General features: G+C 42.1%; 1 protein-coding gene across 8 annotated transcripts in view; it reads right to left on the bottom strand.

Moving 5' to 3' along the window:
• Window positions 1-23,186, bottom strand: part of LOC105565248 (rap1 GTPase-activating protein 1-like) — a 150,714-nt gene that overhangs the window by 35,207 nt on the left and 92,321 nt on the right. For 6 of the 8 annotated variants that reach the window (XR_001009182.1, XM_012018280.1, XM_012018284.1 and 3 more), the window contains 2 exons: window positions 15,542-15,650; window positions 15,028-15,120 (listed from right to left, as the gene is read on the bottom strand). Coding sequence is in view for 7 of the 8 variants with exons in the window: in XM_012018280.1 (XP_011873670.1) it covers window positions 15,028-15,120; window positions 15,542-15,650 (202 nt within the window). In the remaining variant the exon portion in view is untranslated. Of the gene's footprint in view, window positions 1-4,309; window positions 5,391-15,027; window positions 15,121-15,541; window positions 15,651-21,668; window positions 21,844-23,186 lie in introns of those variants that run through there. The other 2 variants (XM_012018282.1, XM_012018286.1) reach the window with 2 other exon arrangements.

Below are 23,186 nucleotides of genomic sequence, written 5' to 3'. Positions count from 1 at the left end.
GAAGATGTAGACGTGAGTTAAAGCTGCACGCGGATACACCTAAATCCTCGGTGATGATCTAAAAGATGGAGCGAGTCGTTGTCTCTCTGCCGCACGATATATTTGTTTGATATTGGCAGTAAACAGAAATATAATAATACGTGAACTCGACCGTCATATATAAATAAATTACATAATAGCAAGGCTTATTACGATCATGGTGTGTAATAATACTTTTGCGTATACACCTTTTTTCAACACAGCAACTGCGCGCCGATAACTCTTTCACTCTTGAAACACAGTATTAAGCTGAAGTCGAAATATTGTAGCATATATAATTAAATTGACAATCAATTTAATAATAATACTAATCAAGCATCCTTATGCTTAACGTGATGTGTCACATGCTTTCGTCGATAAAGAAATCTTGAAAACCGCTTCCAACTTTTCTCGAAAACGGTTTTACAGAAGGACTTAAAATTTTTACAGTCGACGTTTGATTAATAGAGGAACAAAGTGGTTCCCCGCGTTTCTCTCGATTTTTACTTACCACGCAAAATCTGTAATTTTTTTTTTCAAAATCGGGAAAAACGCGGAGAACCACGTTGTTCCTCTATTAATCAAACGTCGACTGTAAAAATTTTAAGTCATTCTGTGAAACTGTTTTCGAGAAAAATTGGAAACAATCTTCATGATTTCTTTACCGATGGAAGCGTGTAACACATAGCACGGAGTGTAATTGCACTGTGCAGAAAAAAATATAATTTAAATACATGCAAAGTACCTGAAGAAAACTACGAAGTTGAAAAGTGCAAAATTTGAGAAAATATCGTAGTTACGGCATAAGAATACATATATTACTGTACATTATATGTACAAGAATATAATAAATAAGTTTGCAGAAGGCAAAGAAAATGTATATGCAAAGTGTCCCAGATTTACCGCGCTACCTGCTAATAGCAAATTCCTGAAGTTATTCAGAATAAAAGATCTTGACTCGAGCGCCCCGTTAATTGTACAAGTTGTCGCATGGCATTGCTGTTTATAAATAATAATAGTTTCAAAGGCGCGTTCAGGTATACGTTCAACTTCCCGGCGGTGCTCTCTTTCGCGAGCACGCTATGAATAAATCATCCCAAGAACTGCTTGATGTCTTAAAGTGTAGTACTTTGACGATTATGTAAGTTATGACATACGTAGCGGAAGTTTCTTTATTGAACAGTCTCCGGCGATGTACGCTCCGTTATTTTCGCCCGAGAGTCCTTCGGTTAAGAAACTACTATTTCTAGTTTCCAACTTCCACATTGATTGATCAGAGATTCTCCGATTTCTCAATGAAGACGTTTTAAGATCGTTGCGTGCGACGCTCGTTCAATTTAACATCCGCGACAGCTGCAACAGCCGATTACGAATTTCATGGCGAGGTCAGGCACAAAAAAAAAGAGGAAGGGAACGATAATTGGCCGCGCGCGGTTAAATCGAGAGGACGGCCGATTATCAAGCGACCGTAATTCTCGGTGATCGGGGCTCTGTGCCGCGTCTTCTGCGGAGAATTAAAATGCCTGTCGTCGAGCACGTGCTAGCTGGTTGTTAAGAGATCGCATTTAATTCGCCGGTCGAGCGCCGCGGCCCTTCGAACGTATAGTCGTGGATAGAAGGGTTACAACAATTCTTTTTTATGACTTTAGCCACGCTCATTTAGATTCAGAATGAGAAGTTACTACACGGAGAGAATTTTCTCTTAAAATTTACCCCGAAAATCACGTGGAATAACATGGCATTTCAAAGAATTTTATGAGTTTTTAAATTGTACATTTTACCATTGAAACCAGCGATTACATGATTTTCAGGTAAGTTTTAAGAAAAAATTCTCTCCGTGTACCTTCGCTCATGCACAATGGATAATTACGATATCGTCAAACTTCCATGTATGTACAATGTATAGCATAGTATAACAATAGCTCTCATTCAGAGTCTAAATTCGCGTTTCTAGCTCATTTATTAAGAAAGTAGCAACCGTTCTATCCACCCAGCAATTACACCTGATACGTGCACGATGATCAGCGTGGACGTCGCGTTTTCAAAAGACGGAATCGTGAAACAATTGAAACGTTCGCGGCCCTTTTGCTACCTGACTTTGCCAAGAGAAGTTCCTGTGTAAATTAAGGCCTGTGTCGACGATGCTGGAACTTGGTCCAAGTTCTAGTTCCGCGAAAAGTGTAGCCAATCAACTTGCAGCTTTTATGGCATAGCTACAAAGTGATTGTACACATTTCACGAAACTGGAACTTGGACCAAGTTCTAGCATCGTGAACACAGGCCTTAACCCTTACGGTCTTATCTCGTAAAACGTTAGATGCTTCTTTAACACGATTGATAATCGGCGAGTGAAATAATAATTTATAGTAGATGATCGTACGACATCTGCATTCGCGTTAGAACCACAGTCGTATACACAGGTCTGAAAACGGCATTGAATTTCGAGTGGTGGGGGTGTCTCCGTTAACGAGTTAGGTTAGGTTAACGGGTTAGGTTAGGTTAGGTTAAGTTTTCGTTCGTGCTGTTGCCACTGTGGGTCGCTGCTATTGAGGGATACGTGCAAGAAAAAAAAAGAGTATATGAGAACATGCTTAATGCGGGTCACAAGGCAAGATGTAGGTAGCCCGACTTGTAGATCTTAAAAAAAAAGTTATGCTACTTCTGTCTCTATCTTGTACACGCACCGGCATAAATGCTGTCCCTATCCTTGTGAGGTGCACGCACACAACTACAGGGACTCTAGTTGTGTGCGTGCACCTCACAAGGATAGGGACAGCATTTATGCCGGTGCGTGTACATGTTAGCTCTCTATCATAGTGCACCTGGCGGCTAAAAATCGAAGTAAAAACGGGAACGTTAATAGAGACAATCCCCACCACCGTCGTTTCCAGACCTGTATGTAAGACCGTAGTTAGAACCGAGCAACGACCGGCGCTCGTTTAGGAAAACAAAAACCCCCGATGCGTCCCTCAACGAATCCGCATATAGGATGTCCCCATCCCCCTTTCGCCACGCAGAAACGACGGGCGTGCGGAAACCGCAAGGAGTTCGTGGGAAAATGAGTCTTTTTTTTATGTGCGCGTAACGGGTCGCGCGCTAGGAAAATGAACAGACCACCGGGCCGCAGTTACAGTTAACGCTCTCGTTTCGCCGATACGTCGTGCCTTTCTTCCCGCTCCTTCTTCTAGTCCCTCGCGACGTCGCGCTGCTCTTCTATCGCGGCTTGGCTCGTTACCAACGTCGGCATTCTTAGACGCGTAAGGAAACCGCTATGATATTTTCTCGTTTACAAAAGAGACGAGAGCGGCGGTCTCGTTTCGAGAAACAGACGTTCGCGCTCCTACGACCGAAAATGGCGCTCGTAAATATTCAAAGTGCCCGAATGTCCGACACATTCGAGTTTCGCGCTCGCGTGTATTGTCGTAATATTGCACATTGTAGTACCTCTATCCCTCGCGTTTTGCGTACGTCATTCACCGTAACGATATTTCGCCTATTATTCAAATATATTCGCTTGTATATTTGTTAATATCGTTACGTTACTACGTATTGTTGATTTGCAGTATACAGGGTGTTCCGAAAGTGACCGTCTACTTTGCGAAATAACAGGAATTTATGAAAGGCAACTTTTAGATATGAAACTGCGCGGTCCGACAATTTTCCGCCCAGACTTAAAATCTCCCGCCTCAACGCGCGGCGCTAATTGTCGGAACTATACATCGTTAGAAAGGTGGGAATGTCTTCTATACGTCAGGCGAAGTTTGAACGCTGCTGGCTGAGTTGACATTTCAAGTTTTACAGTCGACGTCCAATTTTAATAGAGGAACAACGTGGTTCGCCGGGTATTTCCTGATTTTAAAAACAATGCAAATTTTGCATGGTAAATAAAACTGTAATTTTTCTCAAAATCAGGAAAAACACGGCGAACCACTTTGTTCCTCTATTAATCAGTCGTCGACTGTAAAAATTTCCAAGTCGTCCTTGTAAAACCGTTTTCGAGAAAAGTTGGAAGCGCTTTCCACGATTTCTTCATTCGGCGGCAGCGTGTAGCACGTAGCCTTAATAATCGCCGCGCAGAAATTAATAATTAAATTAAGCTCATACAGTATAGACGTTGTTTACGTCACTTTTTTCATACTTAAAGATGTTTTTTTTTCGATTTTATCCTACGTGTGGTGAAAATTTAATTACGTTCGAAATCACATGTTTCAAAGGCGCTCGAAATAACGAAGAAATTTCTCTCGTCCAGATCATCAGCGGCTCTTTGGTACACGAGGGGGCAGGGACTCACCTGCGACAGGAGCTTCGGGAAAGTGTGCGTGTGACCGCCGTGTCCGGCCGATCGCTCCGCTCTCTGTTGTTGCTGCTCCTGCTGTTGCTGCGCCGCGGCCTCCGATCTGAGATCGTGCCTCCACCTCAGTACCCCCATCATAACGTGCGGTCACGTTGGTATCCGCCGTTTAAAAAAAAAAAAAAAGAGACGACTTTCCTCGATTGATCGATGTTGCGCGCTCGGATTCGCAGCCGACTTCACTCGGTACGATGATACCGCGGTATTCCACCTCGACAGTCTCCGCTTCGGATTCGTCGGGATCAAGAGCTTGGATCTCGTCCTCGATCAGAGAATTCACCTTTTGTCCTGCGGACACGGCCTCCGCGAGACGCCCAGGCACGTGCCCGTCGGCGCCCGCGTGTTTCGGGGAAAGGACTCCGCGACCGGCGAAGGGGAGTGAAATTGTCAGCTGGTGTCGTGCGGGCCGGCGATACCTCCGCGCGAACTTCGTGCGCCGCGTCGAATCCAAACTCCGTCGTCTTGCGGTGTGGCGCGCTGACGCTTCTCGATAAAGAAAATCGCGCGTCGATTCGAAGCAACGTGGAGATAAGATTTCTCTCGATCAAATTTTCTTTCTGTCTGCCGCGCGGAGAGAACGGCCGGTGTTAAAAAAAAAAACGATGCGAGATCTCACAGCGTCCGATCGGGACTGAATGCGGACGCCGTTGTCCGGCGCCGACGATCCCCGTCGCCGGTCATGCTGGCTGTCATTTCGTGGTCGGCCACTCGAAATTTCACACTCCCGAAACAAAATGCGACGCAACCTGTTCACCGTCTCTCTCTCTCTTGCTCCGCCGTGACTCTCGAGAACGGATTCGCGCGACGTTGGTGGGCGAGCGAGGTCGGAATAGAAAGTCGGCGATCACGCGGAGAGGACGGCGGCGGCGTCCCACACGGTGCCAACGCGCGCGAGCGACTGCGCTGCACGCGAGAGGACAACGCGCGAGAGACGGTACGGGACGGTAACACGACCGGGGCGCCGCGTGACCTCGCGCCGTGAGTGCGAAGGCGCGACTGAGCGCGCTCGACTGAAGCGGCGAGCCGTGCCTCGGCAGTGCCGGATAAAGAGTAGCCTGAGGGAAGGGGACGCGAACATCGGCGCGAAAAACCTTGGATTGTAACGCGAGAAAAGCTGGAGCGAGTGTCTCGTATTCCCGCCTCTGTCGAGGGAAACGCCTCGAACGCGATCAGATTCAATCGGGTCGGAGCTACGCGATCCTCTCCGAAGAAAGGAGAAGTGAATATTTTCCTTTCAACGTCGAAGGCATCCGTCGACTTCGCACCGAATTCCATTTTTCGATCAGCAACCGTCTGAAATCTCAATAGAAGAATTGTGATCTACGTGTTCACGGTGCGTTAACGGAGGCTCCATCGACAGTGCCGCACAATAAGTCGCCGACATTAAGATTACAAATTGTTCTAATCGTCTGAGAATGCGAAACACAAAAGGAATAGGCACTACGTGTTTATTCGGTGCGGTGCTCTCGTATACATTCTCTCACGTGCTCCTCTTCTCGGTTTAAAGGGATCATCTCCGAGGCGCCGAACGAACCAAACGGCGGGCGCGCAATAAAGGGCGCCTTTTTTTCCTACTTGACATCCGTCATTGCGTCGTACCCGGCGCCGTACCCCCGTCTCGACGGTCCTGACCGTGCCCCCGTCCGTCACCCCGTGGGAAGGGGGGCAGGGGCGCATCGGTCCGTCGTTCTTAAAACTCCCAGCCGTCAAACCGCAAAACGTTGCCGTAGTCGCCATCGAGAGCGTAAACTCGATTCTTCCCGAAGCCGCGTGCTCTCCTCTAGCCCCAATCAATTAGGTCAGATCGTGCTTTTCGATGTTTTACGGCCGGTTCCCTCGACGGGCTCTGCATTTTCCCCGACAGGCCGAAGCCGGGTCGACTGGCGCCGGGACCCCTATTGAATGTCCCGAGGACTCCAATGCGGAATGTTGGCCGCAAATCCATTCTTCGTGAAAATTTCCCTCGTCTGTGTAAATTTGAACCTTCGTGGACCGTCACACGAATCGGCGGTAGAAGTAGTTTTACGACAACACACGTCGAGTGTCTGACAATGGGTCAGACGGAGCAGGTTAACCTGAATAGCAAAGTCCTCTGAAGTCGATTTGTTTGCAATAATAAGTGAGAAATTAATTAATAAAGATCCGCGGACGAACATGTATCCGCGCGATTCGGTGACAAGAGACAGCCCGGCGTCAGTGATTGCGGTTGCTATGCGCGCGGCGAGGCATTGAGAGGAGTGCGCTACCAGCAACCAGAAGCGCCCACAAGGGAGGGCAAAAGGGAGCACTTGCCTCCCCCTCACCCCCTTGGAATCGAGAATAAACATTTGCTCTTTCTTTCTTAAAGAGAAGAAAGAGAGAGACGCTAGATTGAAACGTGACGCACGTCTGCAACATGTGATGTGAAAATAGCTGAAATCAAATAGAAGTAACATTTTGAAATATGTCTCCCCCCTGAAAAAAAATCCTGCAGATGCCCTTGCCAGTATACATTATTGGCGACCAATAATGCGTAATACTCTGTCTTTTGCCGCTGAATGTGCTGGATGTAAGCGCATTCGCACAAACTGCGCACTCTCAAAAATTTTTATAGTGAAATTTTCTCTCTCGTTGGATTTGACTAAACATGGCGGACAACTCTGTTGGCTCTGATTAGAGGGTCTCTAGTAAGTAAGATCACAATAGCATATAAGGGAGACCCCGTCAGAAGCCTGGACGATTCTTCCGCAACAGTCAGCAGAATAAGTGAAACTGTCACATAAATTATTTTCACATAAAGATTTTCGGTACTGGCTGTGAAATTAGAATGCAGTCTCTATGCGATGAAACAATAGTGAAGCCTCTCGCCTATGAATTTGATACTGCTGACAATAATCGATTAAGGTAAAACATAGCACTCTTTTCAGACTTGACGAATCAATCAAAGTAAAGCGTGTATGATGGTACTCTTTCAAAAAGTTAAATTTCACTCTATTCGAACTGGCAGTATTTTCATTATGTCTTCGAGTGAAATCTACCCCAAAAGAGTGAGATTCCACTCCAAAAAATTTAGAGAGCAACATTCAGCACTCAGCGGAACTAGGTCCGCTTCTGTCGATAATTGTCAGTGGTAGGAAATTCTAAATAATTCCTTCCTATTTAGATTACAAAAGCGTAAATTCTAATGGGGAAATGGCGGTCTCCGGTATCGCAGCACCAACTGCAATGACGAACGCAATGCCTTACACTTTACGAGGTTGAAATTCGCTCGCGCACACGAGCCTTTCAAGAGCAAGGTGAGCCCTTGGCATCCGCATGGTAACGACAGGTGGTGCGGAAGGTGGAAACCGAGAGGAAACGTAAGTTTGTGGCGAGAACCGGGGGAGAGAACCAGAGAGAGGGAGACAGGGGAAAGGAGAGAAAGAGAGAGGAGACGGAAAGAGAGAACGAGACAGACCGGATGTCCTTTCGTGGTCGACTTATTTCGTTGTCGACGAGGCTTCCCGTTTCTTTGTGTCCAGGTCTCTTTGTTTCGTTATTTTGCTCAACTTCCTGCGCCCGAAAATTGGAAAGCGTCACGCCGTTCGCCACCTTCCGCCCCCCACCCTCGTTATTTACATATGTGTCCCTTTAAAATTGCGGTTGTCGCTCAGAATAGACACGTCGACGACAATGTAGTCACCTCGACGGCAATGCGAGAAATCAATCGTACACAATATTTTTCTCTCGGAAAAAGAAAATCCGGAGGATCAAATCGACAAATTCGCGAGCTGAACGATACTTTGTATTACGTGCGCTAATAACGGTATGAATGAATGGGATCGGAGAATGAATCGAGTTGGTGAGCGGAATAGAATTGTAGGCTGAATTGGATTACTCGACGAATCGGATATTAAACTTGAAACTCGCTCATTGAAACGATTCCATAGATTACCTCGCTTATGGGATAAAACGCGTAATTATACCAATGTTACGGTAATTATGCCGGACGCCAGGAAGCAATTAACGCCTGGAGGCGCAGCGGTTACGATGCATAATAATCTTTTATTAGGCGGGAGATTAGTTGAAGCTCGAGAAGAGTATGTGTGAGAGTGAGTGAGCGAGCGAGCGAGCGAGCGAGCGAGAGAGAGAGAGAGAGAGAGAGAGAGAGAGAGAGAGAGAGAGAGAGAGAGAGAGAGAGAGAGAGAGAGAGAGAGAGGGGGGGGGGCGCTGATAGCCAAAAACGGATGAGCGCGCGCGTAGCGGATACCGATATTGGTATTTTTTTCACAATGGAGTTCAGTTAGTAGATAACGAGTAGATTAACGAGCTGCGAGCAGCTGCAGCCGATTTAAATCGCTATCGACGGAAATGAACGTTGTTTTAACATTACGAGCCGATATAATGCTAGTAACAGCCCGTTATCGACATATCGAAGGTCAAAACCCTCGAATTCTTACGTCCAGTACGTTCGAAATCGTCTATTCTGTAGACTCATATTCGTATAATTATGGAGCACAGTTATAACGACGCTATTTACGAATTGAGCACAGAGAAAGAAATGACAGGACTCGACAGCTTCTTGGTGAAGATTACTTACCCATAGTAATAAATAGGGGTGCATCTTCGGGGAGGTAGGCACTAATAACTTATTAATTTTTCGGCGAGAAAAATAAAGGGCTAGACTAGGGTTCGAAGTTGTCCGACCTTCCGCTTGCCGGGCGAATGCTCTTCCAACTGAGCTATCCAGGCTCACACAATTTGTACTTCAAATCGACTTATTGTCAGTATTCCTAATCGACGAATTCTATTTACGTATCAATTCGACACGACATTTTAATCGCAAAATTGTCTGACAAATTTCTGGTAGGTCTTACCTACTCAGAATTTCTTGAAAGGGATCTTTATTTCTAAAACTGATAATAAAAATAAACTGATATCATCTATCAATATTACGCAACAGCCACTATTACGCGATAGATTACGTGTAACTTTAAACGTTAAATCACTTGTTTTCCTTGCCCTCAAACATATAATTATAAAGTCTTGCTTTTTCCCGTATTCGCTCACTTCCCTCTTCAATTGTAGTCCATAAAGAGCATAACACATGATGACTTTTTGTGGCAGGAGAGCCCCGCGACACAAAATCTACGATCTTCACGGCCACTGCGCAGAGGGTACAAATCTGAAAATCTTCCCGACCGTTTGGCCAGAGTACGATGGTTCGGAGCGGCAACTTCCGGTGCGCTTACCTGGCCGACCGGAAACGACGCCCCCTCCCCCTTACCTCGCTCTTTGCGCTAGCGTGTCTCGTTTTATCGCGTCGCGCAAATCAGCGACGCGTTTCGGAGTTTCGGTTCGCGTATGATGAACCATATAATTATTTACTACTTAAGGAATGCCCGGCTCTTGTAATAATTGACGAATGTGCCGTTCAAGATGATACAGTAAAAGACGACAGGCAATTCGTTTCTATCATTACCTTCGCATGAGAAGCGAAAAGTCCTTTCTTTAAAGATATTTATCTTGAATAAATAAGACAATATCGTGGATTCTCGATCGTATCTTAATTGTTTATTTAATCATAATTATTAAGTAAATAATTAATTATTCTATTCGCTCCTAAAACGAGATACAATAAATTACGGAAAGTCACAACAATAATTGATTTGTAATTATTAAACAATTATTAAGACTCAGATTTCTCCAACGTCACTTTATTTTAATATTAATTTAACTCATTCGTTATTTCTTGAGTTAAACTAAAGTTAAAATTGAGTAACATTGGAAAATCCGGGTCTTAATGTGACCTTACTATTATACAAATATTATTATAAAAATATGGCAAAATATAAGCATTTTGAAAGATTAAATTTTTTAAATTAAAGAATATAAATAAATTAAAAACAACCCTTAATTTTCGCTATCTTGATTCAGCTCATTAGTTTTTCTTCTTTTCACCTTTTGTCATATTTATTACAGTACCGCTTGCAAAATGCATACATATGTATGTATATGTATGAAGTATTATGTGTAGATACGAATATCCACAGCATATTGAACTCAGGGCCTTGGCAAGCCAAAGGTCCCAGGTTCAATGATGATCTAGTCCTAGCCCGTAATTTTTCTCGTCGAAAATTAATAAGTGTCTTAGTGCCTACCACCCCGAAGATATACCCCTATTAATTACTAAGGAAAGTTAAAGTAAAAAGTTGGATTCAAAGTAATGGAATTCTTTTGCCATCTAGCGGCAATCTCATAAAACATATCCACGCAATATGTTAATGGAAATTAAAAAACACTAATCAAAGAGATTTAATTCAATTTTCTGAATTTTCTTATTTCATATGTTTGTTTAAATGTACTTTTGATTAAAATAATTATTTGAACGCATAAACGTATTTCTTTAAATTGTGTAAGAAGTAACATTGACATTAGCCTTAATTTCATCGTCGAAAACTAAATTTTACAATTTGCAATAATTTATTCGTCCGATCCATATAATTTTAAATATACATAAAAAATGTAATAAGATTACTTTTCAATTGTTAATAAAGAAGATTACTATGATACCAACTTCTTTGAATTAAGCTGATAATGCAGATCTAGTCGATAACATACCTTCCTAGCTGAAGCGACCTGCATTATCAGCAGCAAAAATATTCATCAATTATAGGTACATACATACACACGAAACGAAAGCAGGAGAAAAAGAATTAAAATAGAGTTTGTGGGTAAAAAAGAGCGAACGCTTCTCACGATATTGTGGAATAGCATGTGGCACGCAGATGATTACAGCGCGTATGTCGAAATCCGGATCGCGATTCACCGGCGAGAAAGAAAGCGAGAGGCGCGTAATGTTCCTTAAAAGCGATTCCCATATGCGCAACTTCCTGCAGATGCCTCTTGTTTTTTTTCTCTGCCTGTTATTCGCGATGATTTTTCCCACGAGTGTAAAAGTCGCTTGGTATTTTTCGATCGAAGGATAGGATCCGATTTAGCGTCTGATTAAACTGACAATGAGTATGACTGATGATTCCCGGCGCTTTGAATTAAATTATTCAACTAAGATTAACTGGAAACAACGTGGTCTTATTATTTGTTCGCATCTCTTCTCCAGAATTTCTTGGAAGTTTTTTGGAATAGAAATTAATTGTCAATGTTGAATAATTTCCTAGTTATTGTTACATGATCGCTGTCTCTAATAATATCTTCTTCGTGAACAGATTACTTGAGAAGGGTCCAAACCCGGGACCGAAACGTTGTAGTGTGTTTTTTAAAATAAAAACATTGGCCAGTGTAGGTCGTTTAAAATTACATATCATTGGTTTTTAAACTACTGGCGATACTAAATTTATCTGTGGAATATCTTCTTCTTCTTGTTTCTAGATTGAGTTGATTTTTTCCACTGCCTTCTTCATGTCTCCTGTGATCCCGACGTCCAGGTTTCATGCCAACGTTTTGATGGCCTTCCTGGGCCGTGTTCGGTTTTTGTGTTTTTGTCTACTTCGCTATCCATTCTATCGATGTAATCTCTCCAGTGTCACCGTGCTCTCGTCCACCTCACAATATCAAGTTCCTCCCTTATTGTCTCGCTCCTAATCTGGTCTTTAAGGATTACGCCTTTAATGGTTCTTAATATTTCCATTTCTGTTGTTCGCACGATTCTTGTTGTCTTTGATATTTCTGTTCTTGTTTCAGCTGCATAGGTGAGGATCGGTCTTATTCAGATTTTGTAGATCCTTATTTTGCTTTGTGTGCTTACAAATCTGTGCTGCTATAATAACGTTTCTAAGCCGCCTCACAGACCTGTCTTTCGACTTCTCTGGTTATATTTCTAACACTTGATACCTCCACTTCCAGGTAATTAAAAACTTCATCATCATTCATTAATACAATATAAAAAAATATTTTCAGCAATTTTAATTTCGGGAATGCTTCAATGCTTTGATTTTGAAGCACTAATATTCCCCTTTTACTGTTTCTCTATATGGTTGAAAAGAGAACGTTTTCCTGTATCATCCCGTATCATTTGCTTTGGTGTCATTTAATCCTGTTGGACGTTCAATCAATTACCGCGAAACCGGCAATCGAGACGAAGACGAGCGCATCTCTCTCTCCCTCCCTCCATTTCGGACTAAATAAAGGGGGACATACATTCCCCTGTACCATGGCGATTTAACGTGTAACTGACACGATACCCCTTTCTGGCGAGGAGGGAGAGGGGAAAACGCGGGATCTGACGCGATACGGGGACCCATGCGCGACGTGGCTCTGCTCGATCGCAGGAAATCAAGTAATGCGCGATCGGGCGATTCGTCTCGAGTTCTTTCGCCCGCGTCCAGGCAGCCGTGACGGATCACGTTGTTCATTCATTCTCAGCCTCTTCCCATCTCCACTTTCTCGCATCGTCGTCCATTCATCTCAGGCTCGTTCTTACAGCCAGGCGCAGACAGTGTCACGCGAGACTTACGCGCAAAAAAAGTTTAGAATAATCGAATGGACGATTTCAGAAAAAAGGGCATTTTTACTCTTTCTTTCGTTCAGAGATTTATTTTGAGAAACGATTATTTTCTAGCAAAATATTATGTCAATAGCGAAAAATATATATACATGTGTACAGGGTGTTCCACAACTCGCGACTGTAATTTTAATAACATATACCCGAGCCATAAATAAGAAATCGCAAATCTTAATACAAAAAAATGTCGAGACTAATACTTTTCAAATGGAAAGTATTTATAGTAAACGAATCAGATAGTCTAAAGTTCGCATGCTTAGGGACGACTGCATACATTTTCGTGTTATGATTTTTGCCTTATTTTTTTGCGAATGTATTCGCATTAGATTTTCATAAAGATTTTCGTCTTATTTATTGCTCAGGAATACGTCTTTAAAATTACAATTGCGATTGTGGGACACACGCTGTACTCTGTGTGTGTGTGTGTGTGTGTGTGTAAAAAAAGATAACTTTGATTATCAAATTTTCTGTGGAATCTATTACGGCGCAAGCGATATATGTACCATATATTGTGCTCAAAGGTCTCCCTGTTCCATCCATTTTCGCGAAGTAACGTAACGATTTATGCACGTGGTGATTACGCAGTACTAGACATGCTTGAAATATTCGGTCGCTATGTACATACAGTTGTCAATGTCATTTCAAAACGCTTGAAAGTTAAATCGACCGTGAAAGCGTGGGAGAGAAATGAAATGTCGTAAATTTGGACCAGCTTTCGTGAGGTTTCGAATTAAATTATTTCGACGCGTGAAATTAGATAACGAGGGACTAGCAGTTCCGTTCTTTTAGAGCATATACGGGCACCGGTATATCAGAGTTGACTCTTAAAATATATACGCGTATAAGCCGTCCTGAGTAAGAAATGAAAAAAAATTTTTACTCTTAAATAGGCATTATACATCATGTACAAGTATGTAGTTATTTATGACCGCTCTCTTCTTAGAATATCTGTCCGTTTAAAAAGCAATGCTGATTGGCTAATTTTTCATTAATAAGAACTACGTTATAAAGCATAATTCGAAAAAATGGTTCGGGACTTCTCGACTTACAATTTCATGAGGAATATCACTGTGTAACTAGCGAGCACGAATTAGTATAGATATATTAATTTATTATATACGGAGTGAGTCATTTTAATCGACGCACGCAAATATCTCTTAGGGAAAGGGGGCTAGTAAAAAATGACCTGGGCAAAAGTTGTTGGGTTTCGAGGGGGACATAAGATGGTGTCATTAATTTGACCTTGAATAGTTGCTTGAAGGTCACGTGAAGGTCACCTTCAATTTTTTTAATGGAACCCCCCCCCCATTGTTTATTGTACTATCTTATTCTATTAAGTAGTATGAACAACTTCTGTCTAAAACATGTTTCGATTTGCCTAATACTTTTTGAGATATTCAAGAGAAAATATATATATTTTTCAATGTTTAGCTTATGATATCTCGATAACTGTTTGTCGGAGGGAAAAGTAGTACAGGACTGTTTTACTTGATTTGGTCTCAGGAATATGCTGTTGCAATAGTGCTCCAATTGTTGAAAATTTGTGTATATTGTAACGTACACAAAATGTCCATGCACAAAAATCTAGTTGGAACATGGAGCTTTTAGGAAATTCTGCCAGTTATCTCTGTTTTGGGCAAGATGTTTTATTTGGTTTTTCTATAGCCAAATATCATCAACGAGTTATCCTTCCGGCTTCCTTTGCTAATAGTTTCAGTAATCGAGCAGTGCCAGTCAGGCTGACGGACGATTAGCCCATTGAGCCTTAGTCTGGAATTGGAGCTGCCAACTATAACGCCCAGACGTACCTCAGGATGTACCGACCCTGGCTATACCCCTAAAGGGATATGTGTGGCAGGATACTCTCGGTGGTTGCCACTTCCCTCCGAGAGAGAGGTAGCGCCCGGAAAAAGTAGCATCCGTGAGTGGATTTAAACTCCGATCTTTTTGTTCAGTTGTTTACTAAGCAGCGCACATTTCTCTGCGCCACGCTCGCCACACAAATTAGTTTATACCTTGTATATATACATATATATATACATATATATATATTATAAAATTTAGTCTATCGTGTCATTCACGTATCTCCTCTTTTCCCCTCATCCCCCTATTTACGACTCGTATAAATGATGCTGCAGTGACGCGCGAGTAAATCTTAAATATAAATCTTGTCGCATACCTGAGAGAAGTACGACGGCAGAACGCAACGTTGGTCATCGAGACGCGAACTCTGCACTCGCTCGAGTAACTCGAATAGATCCTGTGTCGTGCTCTGCAACAGATATTTCAGAATGCATTTTCCCTCACCTCGTCTCTCGCTCTCGTTCGCAAAGCTATGCGATTAGTTGTCGCGAGCACGAAACAATCACGGCTAGACTTATGTACACTGAAAAAAATTTTTCGCTACCGTAGCAATTATCATGATTTGCTAAAAATATTTCGCCGTCATAACTATATAGAGTTCTAAACCACAGCAAACGGTTTGCTGTCGCACCTAATATAACAGGCACAGTAGCAAAATATTAGCTATCATAATTAAATATTAGCTGTCCATATTTTACAACTGAAATTTAGTTGTCACATGCAGGTTTTAGCTACGGCAGCTACAGTCCTTTCTGCCGTGTACAACTGTACCAGCTAATTCGTGGAAACATGCCACTTAGCATAGTCGACACGATGTGAGCGTAGCTTACCTTAACTTTCTCCGGATTGGCGCCTGATACGTCTTGCTTGTCATTTTCCACGGTGGTGGGTCGCCGTGATTCGGACTCGCAATAGACGGGTTGCTCCAGCTGCTGCCTTCTGAAAAACAAGCGAGTCACGAGCGATTAGTGATGACTCTTCCCACAGTTCTCTCGTAAATGGAGCATCAGGACGCGAAGAATTATTGTTATAATATTACTCAGACCCTAGAAAATGAAACTTGAGCATTGAATTTGATTCCGATTTTTAAGTATTGAACTCGATTCTAAAATTTAAAACTAATCAGTCGGAATCGATTACTTCGCAAGTACAGGGTGACAGTTAATATAATATATGAAAGACCTTTGAACTGAGTTTTTTTGAAGTATGAAAATGGTCTGCCATGCGGTCCGCAACTTATCTTGGTATTATTTTGTGCATAAAAGCTAATAAGAAGAATTACAAGCGTAAATATTTGACTGGGTCGGTAAAATGATGGCTGAGGGATCCTCTTAATTGATCGCATCCCTAATGACGACTAGTATCTCAAAGCAACCGGTTTACAATTTCCTACATTTCGTATCGAACGACACGGCACGGAGACAACACATTGTCAATTCTTTCAAAAACTTCCCGACGGTCAGCTTCCTGGTCAAGCCTATTTCCTGGAGTGCATAAGGTTAAACGCGTCGGTGGAAAAATCCGCTTCCTTCGGCGGCGCGGGAGATATCGGCTGTTTCGAGAACACGTTCTGTGCGCGCGATCCCATAAAGTAAAGTGCATCATTACCGGCTGTATATTAAGAAATAGGCGTATTAACATATTTCCGCGCGCGTAATAACTCGCCCGTACGTAAGTTACACGATATTATTACAAGACACTCTCTCTTCGTCTTTTTTTCCCCTTTCTGTGGCTCATAATGATATTGCGGTGACGCGGTGAGAGTAAATCTTCGAGCAAAGCACTTTGTGGGCCTCGATCGCGTGGGTGGAAACTTACGGTAAACAACGCGCGATATTTGCCGAAGGTAAAGTGAAATATCGCGAATGACGCTTGAAATGTGTAATTTGCGTCGCGCATTTTTCCCTTCCTTTACGTATACATAATTATGAGAACAACAGGTATTCTATACTTCGTTCCAGTTTTCAAAGCTAATAATCCCATAGTGTTTTTACCAGAGATTATAACGTTTTATTAAAATAATTAACGCTGTTTTTGTGTTATATATCGATTGTAACTGTTACGATATTCTAAACTTAAATTATTAAGACAATCATCGCACTATCTCCAATTATCTCCGATTCAATATTATAAGTTATTGTGATTTTATTTGTGAAAATTTCTCTTTTCCACAAACAAAGAGAACGTTTGTACGAAATAAAAGGCGCGGAATAAAATGTCAGCAGAAACATTAACGAAATTAATTCAACACAACTGTAGTCAAAACAAAGGAGGCTTGTACTAAAGAACGTCATTTAAATAAGAATTAATAAATCCTAATAAATTAGATCGGCGCGCAGTTCAAAGTCGAAAATATCATCATTAGATTATTTATTGCGATAAATATTACCACATGCCTCGTGGTCGAATTGGCGAGACGCCGCCTAGTGTAGGGAGATCCAGGTTCAAGCCCTAGCCGAGGTAATATTTTTCGCAATAAATTTCTTTAATTAGAATTTGCCAGTTTTGTCGATTATTAATTTTTTACATTGGTTACGTCTATAAACTTATTAAGTAAAATAGGCTTTATCAATTTTATTTGTCCCGATAAATGTTCCATATAGGTTTGCAACTTTCCACGTGAAGCGAGGTCCACCCCACGCTCCATCCTTGATAAAATATTTTCAAATTTTTTTCCTACAAAAACATTAAGTCCCCTGTTAAAACCGTACGTACATATATTTTTATAACTCGTTTTGTTAATTGCCACAAAAAATTCCTGCTGGAGCACCACTTCCGAACATTTACTTTTTTCCCGGACGTAACTGTCTCTTTGAAGTCTGGAAGTTGTTTGAATAATTATGAGCGGTAGTGCATATCCTTTTGCCGATAATATTTTACAACGAGATATTATCGGACGAGATGAATTAAATATTTCGTCTTGTGACATTTTGAGGGAAAAAACGATGCCGACCTTTATGTTTTTAAATCAAGCTCAGTAATGACAAAATTATTAGCGACCCTGTGAGCTTGTTATACCGGAAAGAAAGAGTCCGGTTAATGTCAAACGAGTCGGCCCTTACATTCCGAAATTTTATGTCGGAGATCTCTTACGGCGGTGAAAAGTCACAGACTTAACGAACGACCTCTCTCGAGAGAGGAGGAAAAATGATTCTCGGATTCATTAGAAAATACCCGGTTGAAAGGCAGCGCGCAATTTCCTGAAATACTCTGAAATATAAATTCTAATAAGGTACCGGGGCCCTGTCGAATCGAGCTCCAAGTAACTGCTCGGAATGGTCTTTTCTGCATAACTGCCAACTCTGACTGCGGGACGAGAATTTGCATCAGGAGCGTAGTCAGCTTCCTTTTCTTTTCTGCCGACGCGACGTAAAGAGAAACTCGAAGCAGAGATTTTTAACTTCTCCTATTCAGACATCAATCTAGTTCAGAGCTTCACAACTGATCAATTGGACTAGTAAAAACATTGTTGCGTACGATTAGTTTAAAGTGTTTGATAAATAAAAATTCAAATCTGCATAAAAATGTCCGTATTATAACAAGACCGATTCGCAATTTCGACGAGGCAAGAGAGCAATTTTTCTCTCGTACCATGACGTCTGACGATACTGCGCGTTATACGGGAAAGCAATTCGCATCTTGATAAGAGCAAAGAAAGACGTCCGTCAGGTAAGATTAACAGTAAGAGACTCGAACTACGCCACTGCGTTCATTCCAAATACTCACTGGCCAAAACGCAACAAGCGAGACCGAGGCGCAATAAGCGAGATAGCAATTATCCAGGCTGTGTGCCGCAAAGAAATAATCGCTTCGTACGATCGTATTTCTATTGCGCGCGGCGGAGAGAACCCGCCTCGCCAGAGGATCGAGAAAATCACGCACGGGACGTAAAGCGCGAACGGCCGGCTTTACGCCGCCGATTCGTCGGTCATTCTTTGAAATTCAAGGGCGAGCGGCTCTACTCAAGCGTTAAACTGTTGAATAAATGGAGAGAATGCGCGGAACCAATGCATGACTGCGTGCAATCGGATCAATTAAAATATCCGTTTAGTCAGTATTCGAGAGTGCGAGATAAGTAAACGCGGAAAAAATCGAGCTGGAGAATAAATATCTTTCTGGCGGACATCCGAGAGACTTATAATTCGAAGATTGAGAATTTAACGAACAAAGGAAGATAACAGACTAAATTCGGGCACAAATAGACGTTAGCATAAATTACGCGCGGTAACAATCAAGTCAACAGCACACGATACCATTTTTCCTACTGGATTTCTTACAAGAGCCAATAAGGATGCAGGGTTTCATATCAGGTGACTTAAGACTAAAGCCTGATTGGCTCTCGTAAACAATCCAGGAAAAATAGTATCGTGTGCAGTTGGCTTAATTAGGTCCAGAGTTAAAATAAAAACTTATTCAGCGCTGAGGGGCGAGAATATGTTAGTCCCGTAGGTTCCATTTGGCTATCAATAATGGTTCAAAATCTATTGCCCGATAGTTGTAAAGTCCAATTTGAGACAGTAGATCATCGAGAAACTATCACTATACAGGGTGAGTCGTAAAGTCCCAACCTTTTACCATAAGAAACGAATTACCGACCGCAACTGTAGACAACTCAGGAAAAAATGGATAAAATCTCGTTCTACATGTCTCAATCATGTAATATCTAATTATTTCTCGAGAAATGTAATTAAATAATACATGATTGAGATATGTAGAACGAGATTTTATCCATTTTTTCCCCCGAGTTGGTTACAGTTGCGGTCGGTAATTCACCTCTTATGGTAAAAGGTTGGGACAGCCTTTACGACTCACCCTGTATAGTTGAGCCACTAATGTATGAATATTTTACGTAATAGAGTGATGAAATGAGAGACCAAGAACTTACATTAAGTCGTTGAAATGAGAAATATCTACGTGGAATTAAATCTGGCAAAATAGTCTCCTGTTCTTGTTCCAGGCAACGCAAGGCTGATTGCGAGTTTAAATGTGAAGATTGAAATTGTGAATTAAAATTTTTAATTTGAAAATCGGATCTCCTGGGAACACCGTTCACGTCTTCGCCAAGATTCGCCTAATATGGAATAGTCTCCGCGAATCGAAAACGAAGCTGGGACAAGCCGAATAGAGAACGAGCGATTGCATCTAGAGGCGGCAGCTGCGGACTTTTTCGGACCGCAATGACGATGACGACGTTGCCTCGGCGGTGGCATCCTTTTCTTTCAAGGCTCATTGCGGCGTCCTCGCTTAGCTCGAGAAAGAAAGAGACAGAAGATTGCTCCACAACCGTAGGCAGGTATTCTAAAATCGCGAGAGATTTCCAAGCTAACAATTACGCATGCGAAATAAAAGTTACTCAACAGTTACGATTTATATTCTACCTAATACGGTTTCATTTAACAACTCGCATTATTTACAATATTTCGTATTTTTTATATCACTTTAAAAATACGTCATCTATCAACTATTTGGCGTTTTGCTTCGTTCTAACAGACAAAGTGCACGTTCAGGAAGTCCCGCTGATATGTTTTATTCGCGAAATCGATGTAATTAGTATCGATTTGGTGGAGTTTGATGCAAACGCTGAGTGCAACGAGACAAGAAATGGAAGAGAATTGTGCGCGACATTACGAAAGAAAGGTTTCGCAAAAGCGACGAGCCGGTCGTCTTATGCCTCTCTTGGCGGAAGAAATCGGCGCATTTCTAAAACGGACTTCGCGATCTTTCTTCCCGTGGCTGGCATTTATGTTGTGTCCGATAATTGCGCGTTCGGCACACTCGAATGCCGTATAAGGCTGGATTCAGACTGAACGCGATGAGCGATGAGCGACGAGCGATTATCCAATGGGCGTACAGATTATACAGGAAAGCGTATAGTTTTCCTATAAAGACTGTACGCTCATTGGATATCGCTCGTCGCGTTCAGTCTGAATCCAGCCTAACTCGTCGTCTCGTTGCGCACTGTGTCTCCAAACATAACTTGCATCGTGTCGTAACTTGGGTTTAGTGCCGGCCAAAAAAAGAAAGAGAAAATTGAGTACAAACATGGGAAGGAGAATTGTAAACAATTTCTAAAAATTCAAAAAATAATGTTCCTTTGTAAATAATTTCTTTAAACGGCAGCATCAATCACGAAGTCTCAAATAAATTTCGACGCGACAATCATGCTAGATGTAACGATCGCGATTCAATTCGGTATGTATTTTTTTTTTCCAGTTAACGACGGTATCTGTTAACTCTCGACGGACAAGACAATCTCGTTGCGAGCAGCGTTTGTACAATATGTACCTATCCGTCGACAGCCGCGCATTCCGCCGCGACCGCCATTGTCGTTTCCCATTCCCAAGCCGATTATTACGCAAACGAGATCACCCGTTAACCGGTCCGCTGAAATAATAACGCGTAATTTGGCGGGCATTTTTGCCTCGCTCTCGGTCCTTCGCGTACGCTCGTTGTGTCATTCAAATGTTTTTTTTCCGATCGAGAAAGCGAATTTCTGCACAGTCGTAGACAAAATGGTTGCAACGCTATTTTACTAAATGAGTTTAGGAACACATTTAGTTTCTGAATGAGAATTGCTACCTTTGCACTACTACCATACTACGATGCTACACGTTGTATAATATATGGAGGTTGTACGGCATCATAATTATCCATTGTGCATAAGTGAAGGTACACGGAGAGAATTTTCTCTTAAAATTTATCTGAAAATCGTGTAATCATGAGGCAATATGGTATTTCGCAGAATTTTATAAGAGTTTTTTGAAATTTCAAGCATTAGAAATCCGTAAGGAATAAAGCAAACGATTAAAATTAAAATAACAATTTAAAACGCTCGAGTGAACAGTTTCGGAAAATGAAATTACCTCGGAGTGTGTAAGGCGTTGGATTTTATCCGAAAAAAATCCGAGGTTTTTAATCCCGTGGGTGTTGCATTTATAAAAAGGCGAGGGTGCTTACGTCATTCGGATCCAGCGTGGAATCGCGCGGCGTTTCCCATAGGATCGTGTTTCCTCGTACTCCGCGGGTGCCATGGAATAATGGACGCGCCCAATTAAACGAGTTAATTTGATAAAACGCTCGAATGACGAGCTCGGCCGGACTGAGAGCGACCGAACGAACTCGTCGCAAAGGACGTACAAAGGAAAAATTAGCGCATGCCAGGATGAACGTCCTAATAATCGCGCTCGTAATCCCGTAAGTACACTCACGGAGATTACGCTCAAAGAGCCTCACTCGTCTTCAACGTCTAATTTAGAAAGCGTGTCTCTTTTAAAAGCTTATTTCTAAAACGGAACATCGACAATTTTATCCAAAACAGTAAAACGGTATTTTTCGATAACGAAATCAAGTTTAATAAAGGTGACAAAATACTTATACAAAAAATACCGCAACAGCATCCTCTTTTTTAAATATATTTTTAGCCAAATGTAGGCCACGGATAAAAGTCGGAAATGTAGGAGTAACAACAGCGTGAAATCATATTCGTTGTGGCACCAAAATGCAAATGCAAAATTAACATTTTTAATTAAAAAATGTTAACGAGATGAAACGTTCGTCGAGGAGTGAAATGTTCGAGATCGTTTATTTCAGTTTTATGTAATTGACAGCGATTTCGAAGTGACGCGCGACAGGCTCGCGACGTCACGAAATTCCTCATCCACGCCGTTCGGAGTGTCCCGAAAAATGATTAATATTCCGGGCCGTGGCCTCTTGCGTTTGCGGAAAGCAAAACAAAAAAAAACCTGCGAGCGATCAATGCGAGCGCGAGCCGAAGTGCACCCGCGAATGGAAAGTAACCGGACAAACGAGTTCCGCAGCAGACGCCGTGCCACTTGCGTGTTGCAAAATCAATTTTGCAATGCGCGCACCGAGTGACAGACAATCCGAAATCTCGCAGAAAACAAACAAAACTCCAATGAATTTTCGCGACTAACTGACGGACCATTGGCATAATAAAAAGGAGCGCACAACGTGTATATTAAAATGTTATTATTAATATAAATGTAATCAAAGTACCAGTGGTCGCAATTATTAAAATGTTCGTGAAACCACTGCTGTATTTGTGAAAAGTTAGAAAAAACTGCATCGATCGGGTCGAGCGGAATTAATTTCAAATTTCATTCAAAGCCTTAACAAGAGCCATAACTGGAATTAGACCTGTTATTGTTCTCTCATTTTCGAAAACCCGAGTTTACTCGCGTAAACATTAAAAATGCAATCTCGTCGAAAATCACGTTTATTCACAGCCGATTGTCCCGCGGTATTAAGTTTTAGTAATTTTTTTTTCGCAGAACTTAGAATCAACCTGTCATGCGTATCTCGACGAGCTGCCATTTACCGCGAGACACGCTAGGCGGATAAAGTTATAATTCGAGAATTCGCGCGAACGCCGCGACTCGATTAACGCTCGATAAATCGTGCCCGGGCCCAAGCTAGTATTTTATCTCGTGAAAGTTATCGCGCGGCTGTCTCTAT

This window comes from Vollenhovia emeryi, unplaced genomic scaffold (genome assembly GCF_000949405.1).
Source record: "Vollenhovia emeryi isolate VEMERY1.0 unplaced genomic scaffold, V.emery_V1.0 DF939154.1, whole genome shotgun sequence".
Classification (NCBI taxonomy): domain Eukaryota; kingdom Metazoa; phylum Arthropoda; class Insecta; order Hymenoptera; family Formicidae; genus Vollenhovia; species Vollenhovia emeryi.
This window is presented reverse-complemented; position numbering and strand designations above follow the sequence as displayed.